This window comes from Dipodomys spectabilis, unplaced genomic scaffold (genome assembly GCF_019054845.1).
Source record: "Dipodomys spectabilis isolate Male_0828 unplaced genomic scaffold, ASM1905484v1 ptg000370l, whole genome shotgun sequence".
In the NCBI taxonomy this organism is placed as follows: domain Eukaryota; kingdom Metazoa; phylum Chordata; class Mammalia; order Rodentia; family Heteromyidae; genus Dipodomys; species Dipodomys spectabilis.
The window spans coordinates 1,717,082-1,742,413 of record NW_024871047.1 but is presented as its reverse complement, the minus strand read 5'-3'; the positions used below and the strand labels follow the sequence as shown (position 1 = coordinate 1,742,413).

Sequence of the window (25,332 nt, the reverse complement as noted above, 5' to 3'; positions counted from 1 at the left end):
TTCTACCACTTGAACTTTCGCACTTCTGGCTTTTTCTGAGTAGCTCATTGGAGATAAGAGTCTCATAATCTTTCCTGCCTGGGCTGGCTTTGAACCTCAATCCTCAGATCTCAGCTTCCTGAGTAGCTAGGATTACAGGTATGAGCCACCAGAGAAGGTCTTTTTTTAACATATAATTTTTATTGTAAAGAGGGGTTACAGTTACTACCACACTATTACCTACCACAGATACCTAGCACACTGACTCACATTAATGGGTCCAATTAGGAAGTATCTTTAAGCATTTCAAATACTTTTATTTTCCTGAAGCCTTGTTCATTTGTGCTCAGCCCAATGTAAAGCACTCCCAAAGCTGACAGGCATGGCAGAAAGTGAGCAGCTGAGCCAAAGTCATGGAGTACTAGCTGTAATGATAGGAGCAACATAACAGTGGCCAGAGCTCCTTCAAGACCTGACTACTTTGTACACTTTCTCTCTCTCTCTCTGTTTCTACAGCTGAGACTGACCTGGTGGCTATTTTTTTTTTTTTTGCTTCATATTTGAAATCCATCTTTTCCAAATTATAATCATACTCTAACAGAGAGGCAGAAGGTTCTGGGAGGAAATATGAATGGGCAGTAAGTGATCAAGGGCACAGGCAGCAGGGAAATCTATGAAGGAGGTACTAGGAAAAGATGCTTCTAGATCAGATCTAACATATGAATAAGGACATTGTAGAGTAGATAAGTATAGCTCCAGAGAAACATTACAATCCGGTCATTCAGATGGGGAAATTGCAACAAAACAAGGCTATCTAATTATTTATCTAGCTGTTTATTTTTGTGATGGTACTGAGGCTTGAACTCAGGACCTTGCATTCTTGCTTAATTTTTACTGATCAAAGCCCAAACTCTACCACTTGAGCCAGATCTCTACTTCTAGCTTTTTCTGCTTAATTGGAGATAAGGATCTCACAGACTTTCCTGCCTACCTGGCTTCAAAATACAATCCTCATATGTCAGCCTCCTCAGTAGCTGGGATTACAGATGTGAGTCACCAGGGCCCAGTTTATTTATTTATTTATTTATTTATTTATTTATTTATTGCCAGTACTTGGGCTTGAACTCAGGGAGGATCTGGGTGTTGTCCCTTGGCTTTTGTGCTCAAGTCCTAGTATTCTGCCACTTGTGCCACAGTTCCACTTTTGGCTTTTGGGTGATTAATTGGCTATAAGAGTCTTTGTTTTTTCTTTATTGTGATTAAGTGATTACATAATTTCACAAATTTCACAGTATTGTGGGATAGTGATTCTTAAAGTCACAAACACATTCTTTCATGGGGCAAATTGTCTATTGTGGTCTATAAAATTTATGAGTTCTATGAGGTTTGACAATACAGTTATTTCTTCCACACTGGGTGATATGTACATTTCTTTTGTTTTGCATAGCATCATCTGTTCCCTCTTTCCAACTTGTTCCCTCCCTCCCATTGCTGCCATTGAGTTACTTGGTTCGTTTTGATCAATGTCCAGTGCATCTGATGGGTCCCACTGTTGTATGTTTTTCCCTGATTCCCTGTAGTTTTGTGTCCTCCTCCTAGTTACCCTCCAGTGTGCAAATATATACCATATATGTGATCAGCAGCATGCGGTTATTTAGTAGTGATTCGACCAGATGTGTGGAAGTCCTTTGTTTCTTAAGTCTTGTTAATTTTGTCATATCTACTTACGTTTTGGATTTAATATCCATGTATCAGGGAGACTATGTGCTGTTTGTGTCTTTGCTCTTGGCTTACATCACTCAACATGATTTCTCTAGTTCCAGCCATAAGAGTCTTAGAGACTTTCTTGCCCCAGCTGGCTTTGAGCCACTATCCTTGAACCTCAGCTTCCTGAATAGCTAGGATTAAAGACATGAATATTTATATCCAGAACTAGGATGAATCTGATGTTCAGTGCTGAATTTTTTTTTGCGATATCTAGAGATGTTTGGAGTATAATGCAATATTGAAAAAAGAATGGTGCTAAACTGATAGAACTTGGATTCTGTTTGTGGAGATGAAATGATAGACTTGCCCAGAGAGGAAAATGGATTGCTCGATGTGTCATAGGAAGTCTTAAACTGGGCAGAGGTCAGCCCCAGCAGCCATGTCAGTTTCTGTGCTCAATACCAGCAGAGGCAGTTGTCCTCTTTTTACCAGTTCCATAGCTGGATCTTTTCAAGGCTGACAGGACTTAGTGGAGCAGCAGAGAATACTCTTAAGGCAATGAAAAAAAAAACAGTTTACATTGTTTGGTAATCCCTTCCTCCCCCCTACCCCCCCCTCCGCACCTCTCCATGACTTTAATCCATCCTCTCCCCTTTTAAACATTCACAATTCTCAGATTGGAATTTCTGGACATTCTTGAGCTAGTGGTAGAACTGGATTCTTTGTTGCCTCAGCTCACCTGGCCTTGGCCGCCACAAATGGCCCTTCAAGTCTTCAGGCCGATTCAGTAGCTGTCCCCCTCCCCCTCAACATCAAGACCCAGAGGGAGAGGGCAAGGCTGATCTGACAGGCCTTCTTCACTCTATCCTCAGTCTTGCCTCTGTTAGGGGCCAGACAAGATTTTATTGTATCTACAGTTTTCAGGAAGGGGGATTTGCAGAATGCCACGCTCTTATTTAAGGGGAGGGGCAAGGGGGGGGGCGCTGTGGAGACCTTGAGAATCCTCTCTGTGTTCGGTAAGAGGTGAAGTATTTGGGTGAAGGACAAAACTATGGAGTCAGGTATCTTGTCATAGAAGTATAGAGTCAGCAGTCTTCCAGTATGAGCCTAGGGCTCTGAATTCCAAATCTGCCCGTTACAGGCAGGCTGACTGAAGAACAGCCTTCCTTTCTCCGGGAACCGGCGGGCCCGTCGGTAACGGGTGGAAGTTGGCCTCTGTGGCGCCTTCCCTAAGGACTTAGGTATGTTAAGAGACAGAGAGGTGGGTTGCAGAGCTATCCTGACAGGTGATTTCCTCCTCTGTGTGGCCTGTGAGGGAAATCGAGCCTCTCCGCACGGCGCCCTGCACTGCGTATAAGGATGGGCCAGCCAAAGTGGCAATGGGGCTCTACAATTCCCCCAAGTCTCCCAATTTCTCTGCCTAGCGTCTTCCCACTGGTCTCTAGCGCTGGAGATAAACTGCCAGGTGGCTGCCAGGGAGCAATCAGGCGTAAGTACCGCGGCCACGGAAATGGGAGTGCGCACAAAATCGAAACCGAGTTCCAGGGAATCTAGCGAGCACCCTCTGGGCGGGACCAGCCTCTTAAGCCGGCGGTGCAACCGAGCAGCTACCCGCCCAGCCTAGGAGCGGGAGTGGGGAGCCACAGCAATGGGTTCCGCACCCTCTCCGCCCCCTGCCAACACCACGCCCGCACTTATTTGCATTTAAAGAGAAACGCACCAAAGAAAACAGTGGGTAGGCCAAGGCACGCCTTCCCATTGCAGCGATTGGCCTTTATGCCTGTCAGTCACAGCGCGGACGCCCCACCCTGTAGCCGTGGAGTCCGGGGGAAGGGGGTATGGGGGAGCTGCCCAGATCCTGGGGAAGGGGAGTCAGTGCTGAAGGTGGCTGTAGCCGCGGCGGCGGCGGCGGCGGCGGCGGCAGGAGCAGAGGTGGCGGCGGCGTTCTCAGCCACAGCAGCCAAGGCTCCGGCTCCAGTCAGAGCGGCGCAGCAGACAATAACCGGGTTGGGAGACGGACCCGGCCGGGTAAGCATTGAGCGAAACCCGGAGCCTCCGCCTGCCGGCAGTCGGGTGCATTCCCGCGTGCTCAGCTCTGGTCTCCTGGAAGAGGGCAGTGAGAGCTGGACCGGTCGGAGTCCGGGCCGCTTGCTGCTTTCTGTTGAAATCCGCTTTGCGGATTGTCCGGGAAGGGACCGAGCGGCCGTGAGTCTACTGCACCCGGGCGATCAGGACTGGGGGTGGGGTGGAGAGGCCAGGCTGGCGGGCGGGTTAGCCTGGGCTATGCCTGGGGGACCCAGGGGGAGGCGGGGATGGGCCCACACGTGCTGCCGCGCGGTTCCGGGAGGGGCGCCGCTAGGCAGCACCCCAAGCCATGTATTTGTAGGCCAGGAGCTCCGCAGCTTTGTTGTAACACATTTGCTGGAACAGCTGTGGTACGCGGGTACCTCTCACCCCCTCGGCCCTGCTACGGCCCCTCCCCTCTGCTGCGCATCTACTGCCTCTCCCTCCTCTCTGCGGACCGGGGAAGCCGGCGCGCAAGCTGGGGGCCAACGGAGACTGGCTTTAAGCATGAATTAGGGTGTCTACAGTTTCGCCCTCCCCAGAGGAGCTCAGTTGGGCTTGTAGACTGCTCACTTTCCCTTGGATCCTTGGCCTTACAGCCCCAACCAGCCCCCTCTTCCTCCTGGGCCTCTAGGCACATCTGGCTCCCGCCCCCGCGGTCCGGAGGGCGGGTTAGTAGGGGGCTTTTTTTGGTCCTTGGGTTAGAGCCGCAGCCCTAGAAAGTCCTTGGGTTAGAGCTGCAAGGCCGCTTTGTCTCCGCCCCCCCTACCATCGCCTCTTTTCCCTTGGAGGGCACTGACCGCCTTTTCTCTCCACACTCCCATTTAAAATAGCAATAGTCATGATGTGGTGTTTGTGTGTTTGGGGAGAGGGATTCTGTGCCACAGGCCAAGAGGTGGAAATCATTGAGTAAAGAACGCACTGTCTGAGAGTGCCAGTGAGGTAAGCAAACCTTCCAACTTTGCAGTTACTTAAAATACCCATGCCCAGCCCGCCAGGCTGCTGTCATTGTCTGCTTGCAGACACTTCTGACATTAGTGACCGCCAGGATCGCCTGACTTCTCTAGAGCTGCCTGGAAGCAACGGGCTAATACACACCACACCCAGAGCCCCCAGGCATCAGCTGGTCTGAATCAGGCCAGGTTCACCTTGGCATGGTTCCCCCCCCTCGCCCCACAATCAACGCAGCTCTGTCCTGCATACAAACACACCTCCCTCTGCAGCTCTGCCTGCATGCCTGCTGCAGCACCGTGGGCATGAGCAGGGTGGAGTTGCACTGTGCTGTTGGACTTCCCCTGCACCTCCTCCCAGGAGATTGGAGCTGAGCCCCCTCCCTTAGTGCAGATCCTGCTCTTTGGGCCCCACCCACTGCACCACAGTGTGTCCCTGGCAAGGGGGCTGTCTAGGCCTTCCTGAGGAGCCAGAGAAAAGGAGTGACCTAGGGGCTTGGCATGGTTGATTAGCCTATGAGAGTGGAGAGTCCTGTGAGTTGCTGGGCTCAGGCAAAGCCTGCATATCTTTGAGGTGGAAGCAGTGAGACGCAGTAAATCCTTTACTTGTGAGAAGGTTTGGTACCCTTTACACACCAGCTGGGATTAAATTTACTGCACAGTCACTTGAATCGATCAGATTAGATTTGAACCGAGACCTTTACTTAAAGCTCAACATCTCTAGCCCTGGGCTGATCTGCCCTCTGCCTTTGCCTCAGCCTAACCGCTGGCTAGTGTATTTACTGTATGCAAACTCTTCTCTGTACTCAAGCCCACTGGGTCTCTACCTGTCCAAATCCTCTTCTTTCTCAGGCCCCAGTTATCAGCTTGCCTTCTCCTTGGGGCCTTTCCTGTCTCCCAGGTTGATTTCTCTCTCTCTTGGAACTCCTCCAGTGCTGCCTGCTTCTCATGGGCACTTTTGGGTTTAAATTATTATAGGAGGCTGACTATAATTAAGTTTCCCTGCCTCTGCTTTGTCTCTCTGATATCATGGATGTCTGGGTTCACTCAGAACCCCTCTTGGATGGAGTTTGTAAAACCTGGACTTCAGCCACAACCCTCTCAAATCCTAGCAAGACAGAGTAGTTAATGAATGCTTCAGAAGGGTTTGGTATCTTTGTGGAGCTTTTTGAGAGGACCTTTATGCTTCTACCTTGTGCTTGCTGTGATCCAAATAAAAGTGACTTGAGAAACAGTTTTCTAGGCTCAGATACTTAAAGAGAATGCTTAATATGGGTGGAGAAGGGGGTCGGGTTGCAAGTACAAAAGAAAATCATGAAATATTCCCTCAACCAACAGTCTCGGGATCTGCACTGGTTGGACCCCAGACTTTGTAATACCTTTGGTTGCTGATTCATGAGCCTAGAGGCAAACTGCCAGGGAGAGAAATAAGAGAGCTGTATATGCAAGGGATAAATACATACAGGCTGTATGTATGTATCTTCCTGAGAAGCTGTGGGCAAACAGGGGTTTGGGAAGAGAAAGGTAAACAAAATTAAGGATGGGAGGGTGATTGAAGGGCCTAGTGAAGATGGTGTGGTGCAGGTGTGGAACAGAGGTTGGAGCCAGGTAGTCGTGGGGGCCTAAACACCAGGCTATGAAATGATGAAATGATCTAATCCTTTTTTGGAGAAAGGCAACATTGAAGATCTGGAGATTAGGAGATGTGTTGATATCTTCTGTGTAGTCTGTGATAAAAACAGGGTTTTTGAAGCCAGGCACTGGGGGCTCATACCTATAATCCCAGCTTATTCAGGAGGCTGAGATCTAAGGGTTGTAGTTCAAACAGAGCACAGGCAGGAAAGTCTATGAACCTCTTATCTCCAATTAACCATCAAAAAGCCAGAAATGGAGCTGTGTCTTAAGTGGTAGAGTACTAGCCTTGAGTAAAGAAGCTCAGGACAGTGTCCAGGCCCTGAGTTCAAGATCCAGTACTGGTGTGCACGCACACACACACACACACACACACACTCCATAAACAGGGTGTTTGAGAAGGTTTATAAAGGGAGTCTTAGTGATTGGAAGGAAGTGTGCTATGAGCCAGGTAGGAAAGAGGTCACCTCTAGATTTGGAAATAGAGCTGAGGGGCAGGCTATCTCCAGAGGGAACTTTCACTATGTAATTCTCCCTTTGGCTTGCAAAGGCAAATCAGGAAAGGAATGAACCTGGTCCTAAATACTCCCGTGGTGGGGGTTGAGAAGTGTCTTCCAGTCCTCTGCTGGACCCCTTTCTCTCAGCTAGACTACTCTAAGAAATAGCAGTCCAAATCCCTGCTTATAGATGGGAACCCTGAGCTATAGAAAGCAGCAGTTCCTTATTTGAGCTCATAAAGCCTCCTGTGTTGGCTCTTTGCCCTAAGTCCTATGGACTCCAATGGCCTTCACTCAATCCAGCTAAATGCCACTCCCTCTTCACTTCCTTATTCCCCAAGAGTGAGGATATTCTGAGTTAACTTGGGGTTATTCACCCTTTTCATGTATCTTTTGCCTCTTAGTTGTGTGTGTATGTTTGTGTACACTAGCACATGCCAGTACTGGTGCTTGAACTCAAGGCTTGGGTGGTGTTCCTTACTTAGCCTTTTCACTAAAGGCTGGTGCTCTGTCACTTGTGTCATACATCCACTTCAGCTTTTTGGTCATTAATCAGTTATTAAGGATCTCATGGACTTTCCTCTCCAGGCTGGCTTTTAACTATGATCCTCAGATCTCAGCCTTCTGAGTAGTTAGTTTTACAGATCTGAGCTCCTGTTGCCTGACTTGCCTCTTGGTTTTATTCTACAGCCTGTTTCAGGAGGGGAGGGAATTGGAAAAATTTGGCAGTCTAATGATTCTCTCCTAGTACAGTGGAGGTGCCAAAAATTCCTAAAATGCTGTTACATTTACCCATTCGGTAAATGTGTGTATAGGGAAACTGTGTTTCTACTGGTCCAGGGGAGTCAAGAAATACAGAGGAATAGCAGCTAGCACAAAGGAGGAGAAAGGGTCTGGTCTCCAGCTTCTTCATTTAACAAATAGGTCATTAAGGATGGGTGATGTTAGTCCATCCATATCTTTGCCTCAAATCCTGTGTGGGCAGATAAACGAGATGATAAATGTTAAGTCCCTAGAGGAGGTTATTTCATAACCTTCCTGTGTCACTCACTCCTGGGTCATTCATATGTTCATATCAGTGATAGGAAGTTCTTCCTCAGAGTTAATCTGAGCCTTATGTGCTACAGTTAAATCTCCCTCCTCCACTGTGTGTGTGTGTGTTGTGTGTGTGTGTGTGTGTGTGTGTGTGTGTGTGTGTGTGTGTGTGTGTTAGGTGGAGTTGAGAGCAGCTGCCTGCCATTGCTCTTCTGCTTAAAAATCCATTGGAGATTTTACAAGCACTAAACCTTCTCTCCACCCCCAACTTCTGTTCTCTGAATTCAATAATCATAGGATCATTCATCTCTCTCTTCTGCCTGCCTTATTTTCATCTATCTCCTCTTCCTGTGCGTGTGTATCTCCAGCAAGGCAGGCAGAAAACTAGAACCCTGCAGAGGTACAGGAACCAGCTAAGTTTATGAATTGTTCCCTTACATACCCTTTTGGGACTAAGGGAAAATATGGACAATAGAGATTATATCTCTGTGGGTGAAGGATGCTGGTGGGGTCATAGGCATACTGGTCCTGCAAGGGCCGTTGGATCTTTCATCTACATTTCATTCTTTCTTTTTTGTGTTTGCATGTACTGGGACTGGAGCTTAGGCCCTTGAGCCTTCGCTTGGCTTTTTCTGCTTAAGGTTACCACTTGATACAGAGCTCCACTTTTTGATATTTGGTTGTTAATTGGAAATAAGAGTCTCATGGACTTTCCTGCCAGGGCTAGCTTCAACCTATGATCCTCAGATCTCAGCCTCCTGAGTAGGTAGGGTTACAGGCTTAAGCCACTGGTGTCCAGGATTGATCTGCATTTCTAGTCAGCGATCCTTCACTGCTTTCATCCCCTAATGGCTTTTCCCCTACCTCTGGGCTTCCAAACTGATGCCAGCTCTCTTTCTCTAGGCAGTAGTCTTTAGCCCTCCCTTTCCACGTGCCAGCCCTTCCTGCTAGGGACTACAGATCTTTTCAAAGAAGACTGGGCTGGGCCAGATCAGTTCAAGGCCTTTTCTCTGGATATGTTGGAAATACTTTCATGAGCCACGCCTAGTACTTTTTGAAAGAGTAATATGTTAGGGCAAGTGTGAGAAGTGAGGCTGGGCCACAGTACACAACTTTCTTGCAGTGCTAAGTAAGTCCAACAAACTATGTATGCTGGGTCTCCCAGCAAGGCCTATGGCCCTTAAAAGGCAATTAAAAGCTCTATCATGTCTCCTGACCCAACAACCACTAGAAAATTGAGTATAATACCACTTTTTCAGTCTCTCAGAGCAATCTGAGGCAAGTGTCCTAACCTCCAATTTCTGTGGGGGTGAGGGTAGGTGTTGGGCTGTGTGTGTGTGTTGGTCCTGGGGCTTGAACTACAGGCCTGAATGATCTCCTGAGCTTTTTAGTTTAAGGCTAGTGTTCTACTACTTGAGCCATAGCTCCACTTCTGGCTTTTGAGTGGCTCATTGGAGACTAGAGTCTTATAACTTTCTTGCCCAGAGTGGGCTTCAAAATGTGATCCTCAGATCTCAGCCTCCTGAGTGGCTAGGGTTATAGGCATGAAACACCAATGCCTGGCAATCTCCTATTTCTAGATGGGTGAAATGAGGTCCAGAATATGGAAAGGATTTAGCCAAGGATACATGTAAGTCCAAAGCACTTGACCCCTCAACACAAGGCTTTTTCTTTATTCCCTCCCAAGAATCAGTTTCTGCATTTGGCCTTCCACACAGATTATGGTGGCTACATAATGGACACCTGCCTTAGTTCTTCATATGAATGGGGAGAAGAGGTAGAGCCTTGTCTGTGATCTTGCTTTGCTTTTCTAGTACTGATCCAATAGTGGATCAGGTACCTAGGCAGGCATGGTACCTACCTTGGATATTCTGTAAGGAGACTTGGGAACCTGAGAGAAGAGTAGCCAGTATGTGGCTCCCAAAGAAGATTCTCAGGTTTGGTGCTGGTGGCTCATACCTATAATTCTAGCTACTCAGGAGGCTGAGATCTAAGGATTGAGGTTCAAAACAAGCCTAGGTAGGAAATATCCATGAAATTATCTCCAATTAATCACAAAAAGCCAAAAGTGGAGCTGTGGCTCAAGTGGTAGAGTGCACTTTAGCAGAAGAGCTCAGGAACAGTGCCCAGGCCCTAAATTGAAGCCTTAGCACCAGTGCACCCATATATACACGCCCCGTGTGTACACACACACACACACACACACACACACACACACACACACACACACACACACACACGATTTCCAGGGCTTGTAATGTGACTTGTGACAGAGCATTTTCTTAGCATGTGCAATTTTCCCAGCATTGAAAAACATTACCACAAAAAAATAAAAATAAAAACAAAGACAAAAAGATCACCAGGTAAACCATTTCTAAGGGAGAGGCCATGTCTGGGTGAATGCTTCTTTCAGCCTGTAGAGAAGCCCCATGTGGATTGGGGCTTTAAAGCCTGCAAGGGAGCATGTGGGGAGAGCCGGGCTTGAAGGTCAGGCAGAGGGGTTTGGCCCTGATCCTGTAGGCAATGCGGAATAATTTGGTAAGTAGAGGAGTGATTGCTGTGAGAAAATGAATCTGGCAAAGGTTATGCAGGATGGATGGCATGGGAGGCGGGAGGCAGAGGGCGGAATTTCAGTGTTGCAGCAGGCAGAAATGAGAGGGAGGTCATATTTAGAGGATGTGGGGTAGCAACTGAGAAAGATAAGGTGACTGCCAGCGGCACCAGCACAACGACCCTTTATTGGAGATCTGCTCTGTACCTAGTGATCTGCTCTGTACCTAGTAATCAGTCGCTGTTTTATTGCTCATCTCCTATCTGAAACATGATCCTGCAATGGTAGGTAGCATTATCTTCATCTTGTAGATAAGACATTCCTGTCTCCAAAAGATTAGGCCACTTTCTCAAACCATGCAGTTTGTAAAGGGTGGAACTTGCGATTCCAGTGTCAGGCTTGTTTGTGAGGTGTAGTGTCTGAAGGAGGGAACATATGGGATAAATGGACAGATTTGAGACTGGCCACAATGAATTGTGTGACACTGAGTATGTGAACAAGCCAGTTGAGGGACTGGTGGAAGAATAGGTGTTGGGAGAAAAGGCCTGCTTTGGGGTTGGGGCTGGAGAGGAGGTATCCTCTCAGCAGGAAGGCTGCAAAGTAGCTAAGAGAGGCTCTTTCAGCTCCTACTATAGCAGCACCAAATGATACCAAGGTCACGAACATCTTTGGGAACAGATCTTTGCTTTAGACTTTAGAAATTTATCACATTCACATTCTAGATCATTTTAGAGAACATTCTGTGTTAGCTCAAATTCTGCATCTTTGTCCAAGGAGGTAACTTTCTAGTCGAGCCTTTTGGAGGGCCCTTCAAACTTTTCTCTCAAGGAAACAGGGAGAGAGGATGTATTCCACAGCTTGGGAGTAGTGTAGTAATAGATAGCTTTACCGATGGGGAGAGTAACCTTGGGCTGGCTGGACTGCCTTGGATTTTGAAGTCAGCAGGCTTTCTGGAATGTGCTGGGTGGGGTCAAAACAGCAGCAGCCAGTGAGGACTGGAAATGCTGCAGAGAAAGCCTGGCTGGGCTGGCCTGGTCTGGGACAGGGTGCGATGGGAGGGAGAATAGATAGCTCTTGCAGGTTTGAAGGCACCCTCATTGTCTTAGTTTTCCTGTTTTAATTGGGAGCCTGATGCCGAGTGCTGCAGAGTAGCATGAGCCTAAAACTTGAAGCTCAGTGTGACTCTACCACCATAGGATTACCTTGGACAAGTCTTTTCTCAAGCTTAAGCAGCTTCCTTCTAGGTGATCAGAAGACACCCTCCCCCATGCTGGTTTAATGGGTGGCTGGGGAAGGCCACTGGGTGTGGGGTAAGAGTGCTTTGTTATACTAGTAGGACTGTCTGTTAATTTTATTTTCTTTGATCTTGGTACTTTTAGCTGGCTTTTTTTTCTCATTTTTTTTTTAATTTTTATTTTTTATTGTGAACATACTGTACAGAGGGGTTACAATTACATGGGCAAGACAGTGAGTACATTTCTTATCAAGCATTGCAGCCTCCTCCTTTGTTTACCCTTCACATCCCTTCCCAGCCTCCCCCGCCCCCCCCACCTAACCCTCCCCCCCCACCAAAGTTGTAAAGTTCGTTTTTGACATGACAACTTGTACTTCTCATTGTTGTAATGGGTCCACAGTTATCCTTAAACAACTTGTTTTTCCCCTTCTCCTCCACAAATTGTACCGACATCAAATATACTGAAAGCAGGGGTTATACTGTGGGGGAGGGACATACAAAGCAACAAAGAAATAATCTTATAAATGCGTTAGAAACAAATGCATGAAAGAAAAAGAAACATTTAAATACATATCTAAGGGTTCATTTTCCTAACATCACATTATCTGACCTTTTCTGCTTAACTCATACATATACTAGATATTGCAAATTTTAGCTGGCTTTGAGTTTTGATCTTTCTGGCCTGGACTGGAGAACTCAGCTGCTTGAAATTCCCAGATAGTCCAGAAACTGACACTAAAAGTTGGCTAAATAAGCAAATAAACCTCTGGTAGGATGACTATCCTCATTTACCTTAGTGGGAAAGTAAGGCCTAAAGAGGTTCAAGACTTACCCATAGAGCCTCGGAGAGCACCTGACTCCAGCAGCACCTCAGGGAGCACACCACTGTGACTGAAGTGCTTTTTTTTTTTTTGTCGGTCTGGGGCCTGAACTCTGGGCCTGGGTGCTGTCCCTCAGCTCTTCAGTTCAAGGCTAGTGCTCTACCACTTGAGCCACAGCACCACTTCCTGCTTTTTCTGCTTATGTGGTGCTGAGGAATCGAACCCAGGGCTTCATACATACAAGGCAAGCACTCTACCACTGAGCCACCTTCCCCACCCTGAAGTGCTTTTACTGCTAGAAATTGTTCAACTGTGCTGGTAGCTCACACTTGGAATCCTAGCTACTCAAGAGGCTGAGACATGAGGATCCTGGTTCAAAGCCAGACTGGATAGAAAAGTCCATGAGACTTTGACCTTCAATGGCCAGCAAAAAGGTGAAAAGGTGGAACAACTTGTGGCTCAAGTGGTAGAGGGCCAGCATTGAGCAAAAAAGCTAAGGGACAGTGAGTGCCCAGGTCCTGCATTCAAGCCCTAGCAAAAGTACTAAATGAATGAATAGTTCAACCATGGTTGGAATAAATATTAACAAAAACAGCTATAATGTTTTTAGCTTCTGCTACACAATGCATTTTATTTGGTACTGGGTATACATTGGTTATGCTGCTAAGACATAGGAACTTTTGGCTCATTGGCAGTACTTTGGTTTGAACTCTTGCTAGGTAGGTACTCTGCCATTTGAGCCACATACCCAGCCCATTTTTGATTTAGTTATTTTTCAAGTAGGGTCTTGTTTTGCCAGGACTGGCACTGGACTTCTGTCCTCCTACCTATGGCCTCCTGTCCTCCTACACAGGTAGGATTACAGATATGTACCACCACACCTGGCTTGTAGATTGAGATAGGGGTTTGAATACTTTCTGTCAATGCTAGACAGGAAGTTGATTGTCCCAATCTCCCTCCCACATACCTACGTATATAGGCATCCACCACAGCCACACCCAAAGAGGTAGCACAGTCAATAACTTCATTTTACACTTGAGGAAACTGGGATATAATCATGTGAAATAATTTGCTGAATTCTTCTCCAGCTAGTAGAACTGACTCCAGTAAAGAACTTTTTGGCTCTTGGTGGATTGAGTGGTAGTTTCCCCATTCTCATTGCTCTTACCTTACCCTCTCCCAACATAATTGGGCAGGGTGGCACAGGAAGACTGCTTGAAACAGGTCTGAGGAACTGCAGCTGGTGAAGGCCAAGCTTGTGGAACTACTGCACAATTCCACATACTTCTTTCTTGGCTGAATTCAGCTTTCCTGAAGTTGGCTAAATTGGCCCCAGGAAACTGGGCTGGGAGCAGAATGTGCAAGGCTCAGGCTGCAGCTGTTTCCTCCTCCCTGAAAGGGTCTCTGGGGGCAGGTTTGTGGTTGTTCTCCTGCCAGTATGTTGAGTGAAGGGGAGAAGAAGCTTTTCTCTAGTGAGCTGGAACAGCCCTGCCATTCTCTACAACCATCTCCTCCCTGTCAGATTGCAGCAGCTGTGGCAGCAGGTCTCCCTATCCAGGGCCACAAAGCAGGTTTGGGAGGGTTCCCTTACCCAACAGTCGACTTGAAACTTAGCCAGCTACACTGAGAAATCTTAGGTTTGAGGGCCTTTGCTTTTGGCAGGACCACTTTCTTTTTCCCCCCTTTCCCCTTTCCCTTCTCTCTGCCTCTCCCTTCTCCTCTCTCCTCCCTCTCTTCCTTCCTCCCCTTCCCCCCCCCCCACCTCTGCCTCTCTGTCATGCTAGCACTGGGGCTTGAACTTGTTATTCCTTAGTATTTTTGCTCAAGGCTAGTGCTCCACAACTTGAGCCACACCTTCACTTCTGGCATTTTGCTGGTTAATTGGGGATAAGAGTCACATGGACTTTCTTGCCTGAGCCAGCTTCCATCCATAATCCTCAGATCTCAGCCTCTTGAATAGCTAGGACTATAGGTATGAGCCACTGGTGCCTGTCAGGACTAATTTCCTGGCAGGACCGCTGAGGAAAGTCAGCCCCTGCCTAGAGGACCTGCAGTGTCTATATCTTACCATGCTGTTTGCTTTTCGCCTCTCCTCTTCCTAGTGAATTCTTGTGGTCCTAAATGAAGGCAGGCCCTAAGTCTTGTGGGCTAGATTTAAGGTCCTACGTCAAGGCTCATTGAGGAAAGATAGTTTGGGGACCTAATAAGGTAACAAGGAGTTAACAATGTGTGGAGTATAGGTGGCTAGGGCCAGGTTATAGTACTTCCAGCTAAGAAAGTCTTGTTACCCTCCTTCCCAGTATTCTGGGGGACACAAGTAAGATACCATGAGTTTCTCTGGGAAGGACAAGGCAGGAGAAACATAACAGCAAAAAGATCACCACCCTGGGCCTCATTTGCAGAGGGCCTGATCTTTGGAGGGGGCAGAGAATTGCAATCTCAGGATATAACTCAGCCTCATTCATCCACCCCAACCAAACATACAGAGGGATTTAAAAAGCATTAGCAGAGGCTTGGCACTGATGTTTTATGCTTATAGTCCTAGCTACTCAGGGGCTGAGAGTTGAGGATTGTTCAGATCCAACTTGAGCAGGAGAATCCATGAGCCATTTGCCTCCAATTAATCACCAAAAAGCTGGAAGTGGAGCTATGGCTCAAGTGGTAGAGCACCAGCCTTGAGCAAAAAAAAAGCTAAGGGATAGTACCAAGGCCTTGAGTTCAAGCCCCAGTGAGCAGCTTCTTGCATGAGTTGCCTTGCATTCATGGTCTCCCACTTCCTAAGAACAGAGATTCTGATGTGGAAGGGAATAATAATAACAAGGATGCCAGTGTTTGTCTTTTACACCACAAGTACCTGAGGCTCAGTGGGCTACCTTGGCCTAGTAGGGCCCCCTGGCACACAGGAGGCTAGCATGGTTTGGATTCTGACCTTGTGGCACTTGGCTCCTTCTACAATACTGTAGCTGCCTTTGACAGTGTAGAGAGTGCTCAAAGGCTGGCCTCTATCCATAAGGAGCATTGGAGCTAAAGGCAAGAGATTGCCTAAACAGACTGTTCTCCAGTTAGGGCATCAGTTCTGAAAGCAGAGCCCTCTTTGTGATTTAACTTCTCTAAGCCTTCTGTTTCTAAGAACTCTAACCTCAAAGCCAGCAGGACAAGTTGGCTTTTGATTCACAAGAATGTCTGGGCCCATAAAGTTTTTCACTTGGCCCTTGGGTCTTCCTTAAGGTTCAGCTACACTTACTAGTCTCACCTGCTCCTTCTAGATCATTGCAATTTCCATCTGCCTACCCATGACAAAGCCATCCCTAATACCTCCTTCTCTTTCTGTGTACTTCTTCCTTCTCTTCCTCTTCTTCCTTCTCTTCCTCGTCTTCTTCTTCCTCCTCGTCTTCAAAGCAGATCTTCTGAGCCCAGAAAATATCTTTCTGCTTTTTAAATTTATGCATGGATATGTTAACACGATTTTCAAAATGATACCACACTACCCAGCTGAAGAAAAATTGTGTGCTTTTTTTCCTATGTAGTTGCTAGATCTAAAAGATAAACATATACATAAATACTGAGTGGACCATATATATGTTTGTAGTTGTGGGGCTGTTTGAAGGGATTAGAGAGAGGGAGAGGAAAAGTGAATATATTAACAAATAATACAATGTATTGTATCCGTGAATGAAGATAGCAAAATAAAACTCATTCAAAGTTGGTGAATAGGTGGAGAGGATGGGTATAGAAAGAGGAAGCAAGGGAACTCAATCGGACTAAAATGCATGTGTGAAACATGATGGAATCCCTTTAAACAATTAGCATACACTAAGAAAATGAATGACAGGAATGTAAAATAGATCCTATCATCATTGGAAACACTAGTGAGAAGAGAGAGGGTGAAGGACAGTAAATAGGGTCAAAATACTTCATGTACCTGTGAAAATGGAACAATAAAACTAGTTGATACTAGTTTGGGAAGGAGGAAGGGGGCCAGAGAGTGACAGAAGGGGTTTGTCTAATCAAGATACATCGAATGTGTTTATGTCAAAATGAAGCTGCCTTATACAACTAATTGATGCTAATTAAGAATGTGAAAAGAACCAGGTACACCAGTGGCTCATGCCTATAATCCTAGCTACTCAGGGGGCTGAGATCTGGAGGATTGTGGCTCAAGGACAGCTCAGGCAGAAAAACTTTATGAAATTCTGGCTCCAAAATAACCCGCAAAAAGCTGGGCTGCAGGCATGGCTTAAATGGTAGAGTGCCACCTGAGCAAGCAAGTTGAGTGAGCATGAGTCCCTGAGTTCAAACCTAAGTACTGCAAAAAAAAGTAAATAAATTTTTAAAAATAACAAGGGCTATTTTTTTAAAATGTCCTGCATCATGTTGTGCCTTCAAACTGCTACATGAAGGACTCTTCCTGTTAAGTTTAGGAGCTCCCTTTTAAAAGCAGGGGCTGGATAGTCTCCCTTTTTGGCTTGCCTTATAGCACTGAGCTGAGTGCCTACCACATACCTTCATTCAGGAGAGGTTTGTTTCCTGAATTCCCCAAAGAATAGTCTCCCAAACAACTCTACTACTACCACCCCCATCTCCAACACCATAATGATAGCTCTGTCAGTAATTTCAGGTACTGGTACTGTGGAAAGTAGGGGATTCAAATAGATGATAGGGCCCATATTCCTACTAGACCATGGGACACCGACTGCATGATGGCCAGATACATTGCAGAAAAAACTTTGTATTCTAAGCAAATCACAATGTGGATCTCTGCAGTGAGGCAAACAGATGAGCTTTCCTCTTTTCTTTTCTGCATATCTAGACATCACCTTGCTCCAATTTTAATATTCAGTTCTGCAGTGGTTCTCTTGGATGAAGCTTGATCACACAAATCTTTCAAGTGTCAAGCCAAAAGCAAGATACCAGGCATAAAATTACTATTACTATTTGGGAGAGAAGACCTAGGTCTTCAGGAGGTTTTGTCTATTGATTTCAGAGTGTAGCTCCTAGCCTCCCCTCACCCACCAGGCTTGGGCCACAGTCTTCACTGCAGGTAAATGTGTGAGTCTTGTTGCCCTGGTTGGTGTGCTGGCCAGTTGTTCCTGGTCTCCATCAGTCTCTCACTCTCCTCCCTTGCCCTCTCTCATCTGTTTCCCTCTTTCCTTCTTGATTTCTTCTTTCTTCCTCACTCTCATTCTAGCTCTCTTTCTCGTGTTATTTCACTCCTAGCAACTGTTCTGCCTCCCTTTCTACCCTAGATCCCCCTGAATGCTGCTGGTCACCGTGGTGAGGAATTTTCCAGGAAGATCATTGATTTAGCTGTCAACTGGATACAGGTACTGGAATCCTCCAGTGGATGGGGAAGAGTATCAGGGTGGGTTGTGATTAATTCTTTTTATTCCATCTATGTGGGGACGTGGCTATTTGGAGGGTCGGGAGCCTAAACCAGAAGGGTGTGGCTTGCACCAGGTTTACATATTTAAATAGTTATTGGGAACCAACCTCCCAGGCCAGAAGCATGAATCATGGAAGGTCATGCCTTTGAGTTCCTTTCCTACACTGGCAGCTAGATGAGGGCCAGAATAATGAGAGGAAGAGACTAGAAGGGAAAGTTTACCCTTTGGCTCAAAAGGAGAATATGGGGATCCATTTGCAGATGGTAGCATTAAAATCTCCTTCTAGTAGTACCATTAATAGAGTTTGATCTAGGCCTACTCCACTCCTCTTTGAGGAGAAGGTATTGGTAGACCTTTCAGATGGAGGATAGTGAAGTCCAGAGGATTTTTCTGAGACCACTATGTCATCTTAGCATTGTAGCCCTGGTCTCCAAGTCTGTCAGGTTATTCTTCTAGGGTTCTGAAGATCTAAACCTGGTCCTGCCTGGCAATTTAGGGGCCAGAGGTGTCACTCTAAGTCCCCTTCCCTTCCCAGGCCTTCTCTTCCCTCTCTCCCCTTCTTTCACCTCCCCTCTCCTCCCCTCTTTCCTCCCCTCTCTTTCTCTCCCTTCCTCTTTCCTCCCCTGTCTTCCTCTCCCTTCCCCCTCCCTTCCCCTTCCCTTCCCCTTCCCTTCCCTTCCCTTCATTTTCCTTCCCTTCTTTTCCCTTGTCAAGGCCTTCCCTTACCTTCACTCGTTCCCCTTCTCTTCCCTCCCCTCTCCTTCCCTCTCTTCTGTCCCTTCCCCTCCTCTCTCTCCTTCCCTCCCTCTCTCCTCCCCTCTCCTCCTCTCCCTTCACCTCTCCTTTCCTCCCATCCCTTTTTCTGACAGTACTGGGGTTTTAACTTAGGGCCTTGCCCTCTTGGTTGGCTTTTTTACTTAAAGCTGTGACTTTACCATTTGAGCCACAACTCCACTTCTAGAATTTTGCTTGTTGTTTGGAGATGAGTCTTTTGGACTAATCTACCCAGGCTGGTTTCAAACCACAATCCTTAAATCGGAGTCTCCTGAGTAGCTAGGATTATAAGGGTGAGAGCCACCAGCCCTTAGCAAATCTTTTCTTTCTAGTCTTAGGCAAAATATTAATGAGAGTCCATGCTAAGGTAAAATTGGATGCTATCTAATTGAATAAGTACATTGAGGACTCAACCAGACATTTTGGACTCAGGGTTTGGATGCTGGCCCTTAGGTTTTATACTAAAGGCTGGAGCACTTCCACTTGAGCCACAGCTGTACTTCTGACTTTTTGGCAATCTTCAGGTCTCAGCCTCCTGAGTAGCTAGGATTACAAGTGTAAGCCACCAGTGCCCTGCTCTCAACCAGCTATTTTGCTACATTCAGTTTCAAAAAAAAATCCTGTGATAGTAGAGCTAACCTCCCTCCTACTCTGCTTGTCTCCTCCCTTTGATTATTGATGAGCACTTTCACAGGCCACTGGGCCTTTTTGCACATCTGCAGTTCTCTCTGTCCGTGTTCTCCTGAGCTTATAGCTCGAAGGGAGTGGACTAATGAGAGGGTGGCTGGTGACAGCTGCCTATTTGTGGCTCAGAGTAGAATTTCACTGCCCTGGGGCTCAGGGGGCTGGCCTAGCAAACCAAGCATATGGGATAAATTAAGGTTTTCCCGATATTTTCCCTTACTTTCTCTCTGGTTCCATTCAAGCCTGAGACCACAGACACCTGTCAAAACAAACTCATGCTGAGTACTTGCTCACTAGTATCTGTCTCTTTATCTCTCTTATCTCCTCCAGACCCCACTGTGATGCTTCCTGACTTATGATGTTATAGAAGCACCTGGAATTCTGAGGCTGCCTTCTCAGCTGAGTGTACCTGAGTAGTCTTCATCACCATGGAGACCCAAAAGGATGAAGCTGTTCATGCCAGGGGAGCAACAGCCTCTGGGGATACTCAGGACCAGGGGTCAGAGAAAGGAGCCAAGAACAAAGCAGCTGAGGAAACAGAAGGGCCAGCATCAGACCCACCATCTGGCCCAGGTAGGCTGAAAAAAACTGCCATGAAACTCTTTGGTGGCAAAAAGGGAATCTGTACTCTGCCTAGTTTCTTTGGAGGAGGACGAAACAAAGGTTCTGGGAAAGGCAGCTCCAAGAAGGGTGTAAACAAGAGCAAGACACATGATGGCCTGAGTGAAGCAGCCCATGGCCCTGATAATGCTGCTGGTGAAGGAAATGGCTTCTCCCAACCTCTGCCTGAATCACCTGGCCGATTTCCTAGTTCTCAGAGTGCCCATGGGGCTTTGGAGATAGGCTCTAGACATAAAACATCTGTGGCTGGAGTTGTGGAGAAAGCTGGAGCTGAAAAAGTACTCTCTGTGCCCAAGCCAAAGAAAGGTCTAAAAGGCTTTTTTAGCAGTATCCGTCGTCACCGGAAGAGCAAGGTGGCTGGGGCTGAGCAGAGTCAGCCAGGAGCCAAGGGATGTGAAGATGCCAGAGCTGGGTCTCATGAGCATGTCAGCTCAGCCCCTCTAGCTTGCTCTGAAGAGACCTTCCAAGGCCCTAGGATGGACAATACCAAACCTCAAGATGCCTCTGGACCAAAAATTTCACCAACACCAGAACCCTCTCTACCAGTTCCAGCTACTGAGGAGATGGACTGTAAAAATCCAGAAAAACTCAAGGGGACCTGTCCTTTAGCACTTGTGCAGCCCCAGCCTGCTTCTGAAGCCAGTGTCCTAGAGGAAGAGCCCCACGCTCCAGAAATAGGGGAGAAGGTGGTCGTTGGAGAAGAAAATCCACCTCATGGCCCTGTGGGGGGTCAGCTAAGCCTTCTGTTCGGAGATGTCACATCCCTGAAAAGCTTTGACTCACTAACAGGTTGTGGTGACATTATAGCAGAACAGGACATGGACAGTATGACAGACAGCATGGCCTCTGGAGGCCAGAGGGCCAATCGAGATGGGACCAAACGAAGTTCCTGCCTGGTGACTTACCAAGGAGGTGGAGAGGAGATGGCTTTACCAGATGATGATGATGAGGAAGAAGAAGAAGAGGAGGAAGTTGAATTAGAAGAGGAAGAAGGCAAGGAAGAGGCAGAAGATGATGACCTCGAATATCTATGGGCAAGTGCCCAGATGTACCCAAGGCCCAATCTGAACCTGGGTTACCATCCAACCACATCCCCAGGCCACCATGGCTACATGCTCCTTGACCCAGTTCCAGCTTATCCTGGTTTAGTTTCTGGGGAACTTTTAACTCCTCAGAGTGACCAGCAAGAATCTGCCCCCAATAGTGATGAAGGATATTATGACTCTACCACACCTGGATTTGAAGATGATTCAGGGGAGGCCTTGGGGCTTGTCCGCAGGGATTGTCTACCCCGAGACAGCTATAGTGGAGATGCCCTTTATGAGTTCTATGAGCCAGATGATAGTCTTGAGAACTCACCACCTGGAGATGACTGCCTTTATGACCTCCATGGTCGAAGCTCTGAGATATTCGATCCTTTTTTAAACTTTGAGCCCTTCTCTTCCTCCCGGCCACCTGGGGCCATGGAGACAGAAGAAGAACGACTAGTGACCATCCAGAAACAGTTATTGTATTGGGAGCTCCGACGGGAGCAGCTGGAGGCTCGAGAGGCACGGGCTCGAGAAGCTCATACCAGGGAGGCATATACCCAAGAGGCTCATGCCAGGGATGCTTATGCCCGGGAGGCCCACACTCGGGAAGCTCATGCCAGAGAGGTTCGATCCCGAGAAGCCCAGGCCCGAGAGATTCATGCTCAAGAAGGTAAAGTACGAGAAGGCCCGGCCTGGCAGGAGAAACCTGTCTTGGAGTATCAGATGAGGCCCTTAGGCCCATCAGTGATGGGCCTGGTTGCAGGGGCATCAGGAGCATCTCAGACCTCCCACCGGGGAACCACTTCAGCTTTCCCTGCCACATCTAGCAGTGAGCCAGACTGGCGAGATTTTCGTCCTCTGGAGAAACGTTTTGAGGGAATATGCTCCAAGAAAGACCAAAGTACCTGCCTGATGCAGCTCTTCCAAAGTGATGCCATGTTTGAGCCAGACATGCAAGAAGCAAATTTTGGAGGATCTCCCAGGAGGGCCTACCCTACTTACTCACCCCCTGAGGAGCCAGAAGAAGAAGAGGATGAGAAAGAAGGAAATGCCACTGTCAGTTTCTCACAGGCCTTAGTAGAATTTACCAGCAATGGAAACCTGTTCTCCAGCATGTCCTGCAGCTCTGATTCGGACTCATCCTTCACCCAAAACCTCCCTGAGTTGCCCCCAATGGTGACCTTTGACATTGCTGATGTGGAACGGGATGGAGAAGGCAAATGTGAAGAAAATCCTGAATTCCACAATGATGAAGAACTTGCAGCCTCCTTGGAAGCTTTTGAGCTGGGCTACTACCACAAACATGCCTTCAACAACTACCACAGCCGATTCTACCAAGGCCTGCCCTGGGGTGTGAGTAGCCTCCCGCGATACCTGGGACTACCTGGCATGCACCCTCGACCTCCACCTGCTGCCATGGCTCTCAACAGAAGAAGCCGCTCCCTTGATACTGCGGAGACCCTAGAGTTGGAACTCTCCAGCTCTCACCTGGCCCAGGGCTATGTGGAGTCTGATGAGCTACAGGCCCAACAGGAAGACTCAGATGAAGAAGATGATGAAGAAGGAGAATGGGGCCGAGACAGTCCTTTGTCTCTCTACACTGAACCCCCAGGGGCCTATGACTGGCCTGCATGGGCTCCCTGTCCACTTCCAGTGGGACCAGGCCCGTCCTGGATAAGTCCCAGTCAGTTGGATGGGCCTCCCAGCCAATCTCCATATAGGCAGGCAAGCTGTTGTATACCTCCTGTTGCTGTGTCAATGTCCCTGTCAGGGCCAGGGCCAGAGCCAAGAGTGCCTGGGGAATCTAGGCCTCCTCTAGCTCGACCTTCACACCTTCCTCTGCCCATGGGCCCTTGCTATAACCTCCAGCCCCAGGCTTCCCAGAGTGTGAGGGCTAGACCTCGAGATGTGCTGCTGCCGGTTGCTCATTGTGCCAATGAGCCCAGTTGCTCCTCCAGTTCTGGAGGCTTCAACCCGAGCCCTCTGCCACAGGCTAAGCCTGTGGGTATTACCCATGGTATTCCTCAGCTGCCCAGGGTCCGACCTGAGCCCCCCCAGCCTCAGCCCAGTCACTACAGGGCGTCCAGCCTTGATCTATCAAAGGAGAGGGCTGAGCAAGGTGCCTCTCTCCTGACCAGCTACCCCTCCACTGCCACGAATGGAAACCTAGCCAAGTAATCATTGATTCTGGAGTGAGGTCATGGGGCCTGAGCATGTGAATGGGGATCAGGGGTTGGGCAGAGGGGTGGGGATGAGACTTGCTGTTTAACTTGAAAACCCTTTTGGCCAAGGAAAACTCCTATGAGTTTTCATCTTTGTTTTTCCCCCCTTCCCTCCTCTGCCATCTGTGGCCACGTTCAGCTCGAGTATACATCTGCTCCAGGGAGGCTGCTGCTACTCTGCTCTAGTTTTTGCTTTCGGGGTTTCTTGTGATCCATGCAGGGTTTGGGATGCTATTATTTTGTGCCTATTCCAGTTGCTGAGTTAGTGATTTTATATGTGTGTGTGTGTGTGTGTGTGTGTATGTGTGTGTGTGTATATATGTATGTATATACATATATACATATATACATATATGTATGTATATACACACACACATACACACACACACACACACACACACACACACACACACACATAATAGCATGCATCCTTAAGACAGGCTGGACCCTTAGTGCCCTCTGCTCCCTCTCCCTGGTGAACAGTGAACCACTGATGAGCAACAAACTGTGCTCTGCCTCTCACTTGGGGATGAGAGGCTTGTTTGCTGTTAGCAACGTAACATTATGGTACAGATCCTCCCCATTCCTTTGGCCTTGGCATCGCTGCCTCTGTTACATCAGATGACTATAAGCTATTCATCCAAGCTCGCTGACCTTAGAGAGGATCAAGTAGCATGTCTCACTGCCTATTATTGTGGGCTTTGACATCATAACTAGATAAGGGCCTTTTAACCAGGCCTACCATAATTTGAAGAGAAAAAAACCAGTTCCCTTTAATGGAGTGATTCATTCTGTTCATTTGCCAGCAGAAGATAAGGCAAAGTTCTATGGTAGACACTGCCATGGAAGTCTTGAGCTCTGGATCTTTTCTTAAGTCTGTGACTGCTTGAGTTGCTGAGAATTTTGGATTTTCAGTTTTTTTTTTCCTCTAAAGGAAGTTTTCATAATCTCATCATAAGGAACATGATCTTTTAATTGACAGAAGGGAAGAGATGCAACCTAACTGGGCTTTGACTATAGGGCTTTGGAGTTTTGTGAAGTACAGGGGAAAGAAACAACATCATCAATAACAAAAAGGTCCATGTATTTTAACCAACAAGAGAAGAGATTTCAAGACTGTGGCTCCTGAAGCAGTCCAGCTTTGTAGAAGGGAAAACTCTCCACTTCTTTCCTCCCAAACCAAAAAAGCTCCATAAGCCTTGCACACCCTTCATTTGGATGGATGCTGTAAAGAGGCTCCAGGCTTGCCCTCCTGAGACTGGATACCAAAAACATCTCAGCTGCTGTTCTGGGCTCTCTAATGAGCTTTCATCTTCCAATTAGCCAAGTCCTTAGCATTATCAAAGGACCAGGCTTCTTGAAAGACTGTGACACACCCCCACTATGCCCACCTGTAGGACTCCAATTTGCATCGCAGTTGCAGCCTTTTATGAAATGAATAACACCCCCCTTCTGCATCCAGGCAGCTTTTATGTTAAACTAGATCAGAAATTTTGGTAGGGAAGAGCTTGCTGTCAGGAAAATATTGCAATAGGCTTCTCTTGCCAGGCTCAACCTCTTGGTAATCACCCACAAGAGAGGTTCTTTTTCAATTTCTTTAGTGGAAGTGACACACTAAACATCTTTTTGGCCTGTATGTGTTGACCCAAATATAAATCTTTCCCCTTCTGCCCTTGTCCCCATTACCACCCCCTAACCTCCCTCCATCTTCATGTCTGTTAAGAGAAGAATAGGGCTCTCACCATGAGAGAGAGAGAGAGAGAGAGAGTGTGTGTGTGTGTGTGTGTGAGCTTGAAAACAGATGCTCTTAGCCCTCCAAGTCAAGGTGACTTTGTGGGCCAACTGTTTCTTGGCCAGAGGATATGGCCATGCTGGTCTTTGTCACCATTTCTGATTAGGATTGGCCCTGTGCCCTTCCCTGACAAGAGAAGACCTGACTATTGGAGTCTTCACTCGTGGAAATAACATGACTGCATGACCCCAACACCAAAGGCTTTTAAGAGATCCAGATCAGTTCTTTCGGCTACATTGTGAAGAAAAGCATCTGTTCTGGAGCTTGGAGAATGAAAGAGGGTGAGGCCAGGCCTCCTTACCCCAAGCACAGCATTCCAAGAGAGAAGTGCCCAGATTGCAAACCATCTGGCCT

General features: G+C 47.4%; 1 protein-coding gene across 1 annotated transcript; it reads left to right on the top strand.

Moving 5' to 3' along the window:
- The first annotated feature begins 3,600 nt into the window (after window positions 1–3,600).
- Amer1 (APC membrane recruitment protein 1) lies at window positions 3,601–23,434 on the top strand. The gene is made up of 3 exons (XM_042666910.1): window positions 3,601–3,714; window positions 17,717–17,794; window positions 19,643–23,434. Exon 3 carries the CDS (start codon window positions 19,741–19,743, stop codon window positions 23,140–23,142), a length of 3,402 nt encoding a protein of 1,133 aa, XP_042522844.1. The 5' UTR covers window positions 3,601–3,714; window positions 17,717–17,794; window positions 19,643–19,740; the 3' UTR covers window positions 23,143–23,434.
- The last annotated feature ends 1,898 nt before the right edge of the window (window positions 23,435–25,332 follow it).

What these genes read in the sequence shown, in the direction of transcription:
- Amer1 (XM_042666910.1), top strand. Translation starts at nt 19,741, where the DNA reads ATGGAGACCCAAAAGGATGAAGCTGTTCATGCCAGGGGAGCAACAGCC.